At 42.3% G+C, this 10190-nt stretch overlaps 2 protein-coding genes across 4 annotated transcripts; one reads left to right on the forward strand and one right to left on the reverse strand.

Annotated features, from left to right (window-relative positions):
- Positions 1-149: 149 nt before the first annotated feature.
- mrs2 (magnesium transporter MRS2) lies at positions 150-10006 on the forward strand. 3 transcript variants are annotated; one of them, XM_031853489.1, is made up of 13 exons: positions 150-474; positions 649-1070; positions 1379-1437; positions 1672-1708; positions 1865-1977; positions 5709-5870; positions 5987-6117; positions 6439-6555; positions 7365-7434; positions 7714-7796; positions 8228-8345; positions 8572-8685; positions 8779-10006. In XM_031853489.1, exons 2-13 carry the CDS (start codon positions 728-730, stop codon positions 8836-8838), a joined length of 1407 nt encoding a protein of 468 aa, XP_031709349.1. In that variant the 5' UTR covers positions 150-474; positions 649-727; the 3' UTR covers positions 8839-10006. The 3 variants fall into 3 exon arrangements, with proteins under 3 accessions (XP_031709349.1, XP_031709351.1, XP_031709350.1); XM_031853491.1 differs by having other exon boundaries at positions 150-357; XM_031853490.1 differs by having other exon boundaries at positions 150-286.
- Positions 2390-5364, reverse strand: LOC116386898 (integrin beta-1-B-like). Its single transcript, XM_031853492.1, has 6 exons — positions 5247-5364; positions 4588-4851; positions 4273-4483; positions 4064-4193; positions 3548-3854; positions 2390-3464 (listed from the first exon to the last, which is right to left on the reverse strand). Exons 2-6 carry the CDS (start codon positions 4848-4850, stop codon positions 3257-3259), a joined length of 1119 nt encoding a protein of 372 aa, XP_031709352.1. The 5' UTR covers position 4851; positions 5247-5364; the 3' UTR covers positions 2390-3256.
- Positions 10007-10190: the final 184 nt, after the last annotated feature.

The raw sequence follows: 10190 nt of genomic DNA on the forward strand, positions 1-10190 counted from the left end.
GTCGTTCTATCTCATCATTTTGATATCTTTTTATTTATACCATCCATATAACTTTTCATCATTTTTGTTTTAATAGTCCAAGTGATGTACCTCTCTCTCGAGAGAGAGACGATCTTTGGCAGCCGGTCCTTGTCGTCGCCGCGGTGCATTGTGGTCCCGTGCAGTGCTCTTGCTTCTTGCCCTCTTCTTGGCTACTTACTTCCATCATGCTAATTTAGACGACTATTTTGGGGACTAAACACACAACGTAACGCGTCAGTTCAGCAAATTCTGTAGTTATCAACAGGTAACTGACGTGTGTTACTTGTGTCTTCGTTTTCTGTCACGAATTTAAGCCCTGATACCAGCAGCTAACAGGTTACTAGCATTAAGTTACTAACACGCTGCAGAGCACTCCAGAAACTTAAAGATAACTAAGACCACACACAGTATGGGTAACACTACAGGAGGCTACCTGAATAATATACTTATACTGTAAGTGTTTGCTCAAACTGTCGTCCTTCTACCTGCGGATACGGACTGTCTGTCTCATAAACAACCTATGCTCCATGAACCAGATCACACAGGACTTACACACACACACACACACACACACACACATACATCTTTTATCCCAACCTGTTCTCCCTTCTACCTTTGTTTATGCAGGCTCCTGCCCTCCTTTTCTCCACCTCCTTTGCTTGCTGATGGATGTGTTGTGATCACCTTGCTGCAGTAGTGTCTGTCTATGGAGATGAAACTACACAGGGTGCTGCTAGCTGGCTGTATGAACTGCACCAGGATATATCCTCCATTAGCTGGGAACTTTTATCTAAAGCGCCTTTTCAGCTCTGTCGTTATTTCCTCCTCGAGAACGAGTGGGACACGAACCGCCATCCTCTGCAGTGCTAACAGAGTCCTCCACCCACTGAAGTGCTCTGTGCCACATGGGAATAGAAAACTGGGATTGTGCAGCAGGAGTTCAGATGCGGTCTGCGGTCAAACACTGTCGAGATGTCAACCCAGAAGATGTCATCAGTCTGCTGCAGGGAGACCGGAACACCTGCTGCAACGAGCTGCACCGTGGCCCGGTAAGAAGAGTTAGTGTGCATGCAACAGGTGACATGTTTGAGATTATGCTGCTCTTGCATAAGTCCCTTTTGACCGTCTTCCATTCGTTGATAGTTTAACATTGCTTTGTCTTGATCGCAGTACTTTATTATTATGTATTCCATACATGTCTACATTATAACCTGTCTCATAAATTGACAGGCCAGATGTTATCGACTGATGTTAGCTCCCAACAATTGCATATTTTGATTATGTTCATTGCTGTGGTCCTAGATGAAGCATGTTGCGTTGCATGTGGTTTAACTTTCTTTCCCTTTTCTCTGAACAGTGTCCTTCATCCGCTACAGAGTGACGGACGTCTCCAGTGTGTCTCCAGCCTTTGTGGTGGTAAGAGATGCAGGCCGGTGGTTACTGAACAGTAGTTACTACTATTGTCGTACCATGCACTGAATGCCAAGATGCTTTTGGAGAAACTGATGCTACAGACTGTTTGTATTTAACATCTTCTCAACACCCACCAATCCACTGTCATACAGTTTATATATTGAGATGCATTAAAACTGTTGTTAGTCTGTGATTGCTAGAGATACGTGATCAGTTTCTTGTGTATTTATTTCACAGATGAATTTTGACCGAGAGGGAAATGTCACATCATTTGGTAAGTGTTAGAAAATAAATCTAATTCGTCTTTGATTAACTTGCCTGCCTATTATTACCTGTTTTGAACTCAAACAATATAAGAAACAAAAGTATTCTCTCATGACTATATTCTAACACCCTTCCTCTGCTCCTCTTCTTTCCTGTTCTCTGTCAGAGAAGAAGAAAACGGAGCTTTGCCAGGAGCTGAGTCTGCAGGCCAGAGACCTTCGCTTTCAGCACAGTACCAGCTTAATCGCTAGAAACAACTGCATCATCATACGGATGGCGGTATGCTCACTTCCTGTTTTATCGTCTTTGATCGGGCTGTTGATTCCGAAATATTTTGTCACCATAAGTCAAATTTTTATTTCATGGCCAGCAATATGCTGATAGTTCTGCAGAAAACAAAATATTAATTTAATAATAATAACAACAACAATATATATATTTTTTAAAGATAAGTTTTGAGAAGTGATTTAGTAGATGTCACTGATTCTTCAAGCCTCAGACCCTCAGGCAGGGAGTTCCAGAGCTGAAGGGCCTTGACCGCCAAGACCTGGTCCCCTTAAGTCTTGAGCTGGATCTCAGGAACAGCTGCAAAAAACCCTGCCTGAGGATCTGAGGCCACGCCCCTTTTATAGGGGAGCAGCAGTTCAGCAAGTAGCTCGGCACTAAACCATGAAATGCTTCAAAAGGGATCAGACCATGTTAAAATCAATGGTAAACATTGAAGAGAGGCTAACACATCGAAATCAACTTCTCCTGCTGATGGAGACCTCATGACATCAAACACTCCTTCTTCCACAATTCTTTGGCCCGCACCTCAGTCGACGGTCCTCCAGAGGGCGTGCTGGAGAAGGTGTAGTAGAAGAAGAAAGAGTCTTTACGACTCATCAGTTCACAGAATCCATTAGTTTCTCCTGGTTGAGGCCCATCATCTTTGGCCCCCACCACGGTCACGGTGAGGTAGTCACACTCATAGTCACACTTGATAGTTTGTGTACTACTGTGTAGTTTAGTGGCATTGTGATACTCATAGTAACAGGAAGAAATATATGATTTTGCTCTGTTCATGAACGAACTTCCATTTTAACAGAAATTAGTTTTGAAATCAGAAATATAAAAACAGTAAGTGTCTGTGGCAGAATACAGTAACTGTACATTTAAATAGTAATTTAAAGAGTTCCTTTCTTTAGGTGACTTTATTAAAATAGTTTTGAAGGGGGAGGTTCAGAAAAGGACTTCATCATTTTAGACATTTTTTATGCAGCAAGCAGGAGTTGTGATGTAACAGAAATTTATAACTTAATTTTATTTGTTTCATTCCATAACACCGTGTATTTGCTGGCTACGTCCCAAATATATGTAGACCCCTCATGTAAATCATGGTACTTGTATCTTACTTGAGTATTTCCCATTTCATGCAACTTAATACTTGTAATCCACCACATTTTTGTACTTTTTGTACAAAAGTTACTTATCTGATTGCAATTGTGCATACGCTGTCTATCAGTGAAAGCCGGTCTGTCTCTGCCCGACACTCCACACTCTGCTGACAACTGCCCAATCAAAAGGGGGCGTACTCACAGGTCCGGCCTGCGTATGGTCGCTCACATTTACATACTCCGCACTGACACAACCCTTTATCGTCACACAGCTTCTGGTTCTTTGACATACAGGAAGCAGTTTCCATGGTGCAGATGCAGTCTTCACCGGTCCAGTCGTCATCACACCTGCACTGTCCACACTCGCACCGCCCATGGCCTCCACATATTCTGTTCGATAAAAAAAATGGTGTCTTTTTAAATATACATCTGTTTCTGTATTAAGTAGAATCTAAAGGGAAGACGTATCGTACCTGCCGATGTGATAAGGACAGTCAAAGTTGCTGCACTCGCAGTATTGTCCGCTGTATCTTTCTTCCGGGATCATTCTCGCATCGCACACACAGAATCCCTCCTCGCATTGTCCCCTACCGCTGCACACGGGGGCATTCGGGCCTGAGCGACAGGAGTCTTCATTTCGTGAAGGAAATGAGTCGGTGTCTCTCTGGCACTGTTGTCCAGTGTAATGCATGCGGCACTCACACTGGCCACACACCAGAGCCCCGTGGCCTCCGCAGCCAGGGCTGTTTTCCTCACGGTTTCTTGTGCAGTCACACTGACCTGTGCAGACACAGTTTAATCTTTTCTTTTGTTTACGTTGTTTTATTTTTATGTACAAGCTATTTGTCACTTTATAGCAGCACACTGACTATTTAAGTACAATTTGGTAGATGACTCGTGACCTCATTGTTCAAAATGGTGATTTTCTGTTACTGTGTTCTTTTTTTAACCATATATGGACAGTAGCATGCTTCTGAAGTCATACTCACACTCCAGCGTTATCTCTAACTTCACACTCGGTGCAAAGCCTCTGGGTGTGATGTGGACAGGCCAGGGCCCGGTCCTGTTCTGGGTTAAGTCGTCCCTCTCACTGGGACACTGGGCAGCCTCCACGGTCACCTAGAGAAACAAAAAAACAATTCTTTATAAATCTAATCATTTGTATTTCTCAATGTTCGGATGTCTTAATTTTGCTGACCTGTACGACCAGAGGGTTTTCATTCATAATGCTACTGAATGTGATGTTGACTCCGGCTGGCACAGGGCTTGTGTCCATGCTCAGCTCTGTGATAGGCTGGTCTGTAGGCATGGTGATAGTGAGGGGGAAGGACTGGCTCACACCTGGCCTCAAATGGAGGGAGACCTCTCGGGGCTGGAGGGACAGGGCCTTGGCATTCGCTGGTCTGGTGCTGCGGAATAAGAGCATTACCGGAGAAGTCATTGTGGTCGAAGTCATCGTGGTCTTGCCTAGTGTAAAGAGTTTTGCAGTGCTTCTTAAAACCTGTGTACTTACCTGCTGTAATTTTTGACAACCTGCACCCTGCCCTGAGGGTTATACATGTCACTTTGACGACAGCCCGCTCGCCGCAGCCCCTTCAACGTATGACAGCGGGTGTTCGAGTGAGGGCCGGTGCACCAAGCACACGCCGGGCCAGACTGAATGCACTCGTCGCAGTTGTTGGCAGATGTGAGACACTGTTGTTGTTGTTCTTCTGCCCAGCTGGGACACAACGCAACAAGCAGCAGGCAGAGATATCCGAGCAGCTTCACAGACATCCTGCAGTTAGAATAAAGCAGGGAGATGTAGCTGAAAGTAGTAATTTACTGTATGTCATCCATAAATAGGTATTAGAAATATAATGAAGGAATAAAGAAAAAATAATACAGTTGTATATGTTTAATAGGGACACTTTTAGTAGTTAAATTACTAAAAATGTATTTGTATATCTGTTAAAGTAGATGTAAAGTAGGCTTTATACCCAAAGACGAACAAAAAAGCTAACTTTAGCAGGACTGTAATTAATAATTAACTGATGTAACAAGAGGCTGATTTACTGAGCTTATTCCTGTATTTTGCCCCTTTATCCAACAGCGTGATTCATGTTTCTCTAGTCCTGCAGTTGATAATGTGCTGAATAGATTATAAAACAGAGCGCAGTGTTGGTACGTTACCTGGCGTACTGAATGACTTCTCTACTGTAGCCGCGTCTTGGAGCACGTCTTGCACACTGTGACAGACTGACGAGCTTCGGTCATATATTGACTCGCTGTGAATGCTGCTGGATGCAGATTCTGGTCACTCGTCCTGATTGGTGCGGCTGCTATGAGTATCTAACTGTCTCTGGAGAACAAACGCAGAAGTGCTTTGCTCGTACATCAGAGTTTTTCAGGTCAATCACTGCAAATACTTAAAAGATCAGAGTCCACTATTGGGACTGCAGTCGTCCACATGCACCGTGTATGCACACACTGAGCACAGACACATTAACATGAAATGTCATGGAGGTAAAAACTATATAAAGCCAATGCTTCAGTTGCTACAAAACATGAAAGTATGAAGTATTTGCATGCACATGTTTGATTGTTTTCTAAAGAGGCTAACCCCCCCCACCCGGTCCTTCTGTTCCTCCACAGTCTTTGAAAGCCATCGTGACCCCGCAGTCCCTGTTGGTGTTGGATTTCCGTGGTTTGGGACTGGAGCGTTGGTTGGTACTGGATCTGGCCCCTCAGCTCGCAGCACAGTCGCACTCTTTGCCCTTCGAGTTCAGAGCACTGGAGGCCATCCTGCAGCACAAGGTGAGACAGGCCGTGTCTCTGTATGTAGGCATGTTCTAACCCATGTTCTGCCTGTGGAATGAGTGCATACACGAGGCTGCGTTCCACTGTGTGTCCTCATGCGTTTGTCCCGATAGGTAAACACGCTACGAGCTCGGCTGAACGATGTCGAACCAGTCATGTTGGACACATTGGAATCCCTGGTGGATCCTAAAATCCTTTCCGCCGATAGAAGTAAATTACATGTACTGCTGCAGAACAGCAAGAGGTAAAGCACGCAACCGCATACGTTGCCCTGATATCAGCATCAAGGTTGCAATGCATTTCTAAATTGGGGATGTGAGGAACTGGGTCAGCCTCTCTGGGACTCTACTGGTTTTCACCAGTCAATCAAAAAAAGCCCCAAAAAAAACCTGTTAATGATTACTTTTAATAAGCTTCAATAATCATTCGTGGCATGGCCCAAAAGTCAGGTCTCACACTATTAACACTATCACCCTGTCTAGCATCTCCGCGTTTATTTTCTCTCAAAATGTCTACTGTATTATGTTTTGTCTGTCTCCCCCCTTGACTTTTGTACCTCTAACAGTTTATCCGAGTTGGAGACTGACATTAAAGTCTTTAAGGATACCCTGCTGAAGATTTTGGATGAGGACGAGATCGTTGAAGAACTCTGTCTCACCAAGTGGACAGACCCAAGAGTTTTGTAAGTTACGCACTCACAAACACTTCTATGAATGCTGAAAGGCAGTTCTCTTAAAATCTCTAGTGGCTGCAGTAAAAGATAAGAAAGGAAAATACTTTTTTGATCCTCAAGGTGTCTAAGTCTGTTTTTTCTCGCCTCAAACAGTGTTTTTCTGTTCCATTGTCCTCATTGGTTGGGGTTAGGACTTTGGTTTGGTTACGGTCAGGAGTGGCAGATATAACTGGTTGGGGTTAGTTAAAGGTTTGGGTTCAGGTTCACACTCACGTTTTGTTTTAGCTGTATGTGTATAAATGCAAATTAACCTATTTTTTCCCCTTCAAATACACTACTTTCTGATCTTATTGAAACCCAATATGTAAAAAAACAATGCGAGTTATAACCTTTCCCTTTGCCAAAAATATAGACTTAAACATGTAATGATGATGGTGCCTATAAAGCATTGATATTACACCAATTAAGGAAATATTTCATGCTTTTTATATTTACCAGATAGTGCTCCCTGTAATAAAGCAAAATTATTTTAAGGTGTGCTTGAAGAAACATTTTTGAAATAGCTGGTGACCATCACCTCGACATGTGACCCGCTGAAGTGGATTTACTCTCACATAGTTCTTTAATGTTGAAAGAGCCCCGCGAGTCCAGTCCAATGGCACTTTGCTGTGGCTGAAAACGGTATTCCATCTCATTTCATATGTAGATATGCAGAGCGATTAAAACATGTAAATAAATCCCCACACTTATTTGAATAACTACCAGGCAGTCTTTTAGTTATGTGTGTTAACCTACAATGCCCATCTTTGCCTTCACAGTGAGGAGAGCAGTTTGGGTATCGACCATGCTGAGGAGATGGAACTGTTGTTGGAGAATTACTATATGCAGGTAATTGAATATTTAATGTAAAAATAGTTCTCTTTTCCATCCGTTATATGAAATAATGAACATTAAAATAATAAACTCACTATAATGCACGCTCAGTAATGAAATAATCAAACTTAATATTCACTTTTTGAATAATCTGAACTGTCCTAACGTTTGTGCTTGTGGCGTTGAGACTTTTTACTCTTTTGATATCAAAAAGCACAGGCACACAATGTTAAAGGTCATCTTCATGTTATGCACAGTGGTGGTTGTTGAGTGTCTACAAACTGCTCAATACAGGCCGAGGAGCTGGGGAACAAGACCAGAGAGCTGAAAGGGCTGATAGACGACTCTGAGAGTGTCATCTTCATCAATCTGGACAGGTACACACACACACACACACACACACACACACACACACACGCACGCACACACGTTTTCTTACCGTTTGCAGTATTTTGTTGGAAACTGCTTTGATAATAATAAATAATATTGGAACTTACAATGTCTACAGATAAAATCTCTTGTTTCACACATTTTTGCACAAAACAAAATGTTGCGCTGTGTATTTTATCCCTTATCTCTGACATAAACGGCATGTTAGGAAGTGATCTTTTCGTTGCCGGTATGAACATGAAGAATGATTCCGAAAATAAAAAAAACTGTCACAGCGTGCATAAGGGCACCTGACTATTGTTTTGAGACAGACATGAAACATTGTGATCCTTTAAAACTCTAAGCTGACCCCTTGAAGACACATTTTTAGTCCACTTGAATGAATGCTGGCTCTACATGTGCCGTCTGTTTATTCCAGCCATCGTAACGTGATGATGCGCCTGAGTCTGCAACTGGCGATGGGTTCCTTCTCCCTTTCCTTATTCGGTCTGATAGGGGTGGCCTTTGGAATGAATCTGGAGTCGTCCTTCGAAGAAGTGAGGCAGCTTCTTGCTAAAGAATGAAATCACATCTGGACTTTGTTTTCCATTTACAACAACTCAAATAAGACGTTTTGACTCGCCTGTCTTAACTTCATATCGTTGTTAGCTTTTGTGTTTTGGACTGTTCATGACCATTGTGTTCCATGTGTCTGTATGTGCACACGGCACCTTTTGTGTGTTTGTACCCACGTATACTCACACTGTTTGTGTTTATTACCAGGACCCTCGCATTTTCTGGCTGGTAACAGGCTTCATGTTCTTGGGCAGCGGGCTGATATGGAGACGACTGCTGTCATTTCTGGGACGACATCTAGAGCCTTCAGTACCCCCTCTTGTAAATCTCTCTCACACACACACACACGTGCGCCAGATGAAGGTGTGGTTTAAGATCAAGTCTTAAGTGTCATTTCTCCTGTTTGTGATACAGATCCCTCAAGTTTGGAAGAGAAGTCTGAAAGCATCCGACATCAAGACAGGAGTCAGATGATGTTCTCCCTCCAGTCTGTAAAATGCAACAGACCTCCGACAGACTCTGCAGCTTTAGGGATGATTGTTTTATCACCCTGGACCTCCTGAATTCTATAAAACAGCCTCATTGTTTTAGGCCTTTTAGACCTCTTCTGTTTCCCCTACATTTCTGGTACTATGTTGCCAGTATTCCAGGTACTTGATTAGATGTCTTCATGTCTAATTATATGAGTATTGCTCTGTCATCTGTGGTTTTAGAGCAGTGCGTGGATGCCTTGGTGAGTGGCAGCATTGGAACTGAAACGGATAACAACCCAACTACTGATAACCACCGGACATGCACTTGATAATCTCATATCTGCTGAGATTGTCAACATAACGGATGAAAAGCAGCGACACACGGGTCACATTTTCAGGCACAAGGTCTGAGCAGCCTGTATGTCTTTAAAAAAAACATATTGCCAGTTTTGATTTGATATCGTGTCTCACTTTGTGACTGTGAGAGTCTCCAAATGACATTTGATCAAAAATGAAAGGGTGTGAACTCACGGGGAACTTTAAAGTTATTGACTTTATCCTGTTCCGATTTACATGAAAGCTGTTAGTCAAGGTGTTAAAGGCTGAAGCGCATTACACACATTGATAGCACGTAACTTATTTCTGACCTGGGATTCAAGATCCATTCGAGAAGTCGGCAAATACTTCAGAGTGCTCTTGAGAAGATTAGCCGGGCAGGGGAGCAGAATAAGCATATCTCAATGTTCCTGTCATCTTAGTTTATGAGAAAAAAACTATTTTATTTTGTCTGAAGTGGTCGAAGCTGATTTTGCTTCATTGTCGGGGGTCACAAGTCTAAAATGTTGGAAAGCACATCCTAATAGTGCTTGTTTTAATAACAAACCCGGCTAAATCCTTCCCCTTTTGACTTGTGCATCTGCATTATATTCGATGCAGAAAACATATTCGGCGTTCTTGGAATTTGTCACTTTTCTTAACCGCATTGACTCACAGTTGATCTAATTTGGCTTTTCTGACATGGAAAACAACAACTCTTCAATGCCAAACTCGAATTACAAAAAATACAAATATAACATAGTAACTTTGCAGCAGTTAAATCTTTGACATTAATGTCTAGAAGTGTCAAAAATCCTAAAGTTTTAATATAATAAATGATTTTAATCACTGTAGTGGGACACGTGAACATGTCTTTTCTTACTATATATTTATTGCGAGATGTGGACTTTTTGATGCAGAGTGTAACTGAAATAATGAAGTTAGTGGATGACTTCAAAGACAGCAAAGCAAAGGGACATTTTCTTATTTATTTATTTATTTATATATATATATATATATATATGTATATATATATGT

This window comes from Anarrhichthys ocellatus, unplaced genomic scaffold (genome assembly GCF_004355925.1).
Source record: "Anarrhichthys ocellatus isolate YVR2014 unplaced genomic scaffold, GSC_Weel_1.0 scaffold13, whole genome shotgun sequence".
Lineage (NCBI taxonomy): Eukaryota > Metazoa > Chordata > Actinopteri > Perciformes > Anarhichadidae > Anarrhichthys > Anarrhichthys ocellatus.

Coding starts and splice junctions, on each gene's coding strand:
- mrs2 (XM_031853489.1), top strand. CDS start 728: ATGGAGATGAAACTACACAGGGTGCTGCTAGCTGGCTGTATGAACTGC. Junction 1,978..5,708: donor GCATCATCATACGGATGGCG/GTATGCTCACTT, acceptor GTTCCTCCACAG/TCTTTGAAAGCCATCGTGAC. Junction 5,871..5,986: donor AGGCCATCCTGCAGCACAAG/GTGAGACAGGCC, acceptor TTGTCCCGATAG/GTAAACACGCTACGAGCTCG.
- LOC116386898 (XM_031853492.1), bottom strand. CDS start 4,850: ATGTCTGTGAAGCTGCTCGGATATCTCTGCCTGCTGCTTGTTGCGTTG. Junction 4,194..4,272: donor AAAACCCTCTGGTCGTACAG/GTCAGCAAAATT, acceptor TTGTTTCTCTAG/GTGACCGTGGAGGCTGCCCA. Junction 3,855..4,063: donor GTTAGAGATAACGCTGGAGT/GTGAGTATGACT, acceptor GTGTCTGCACAG/GTCAGTGTGACTGCACAAGA.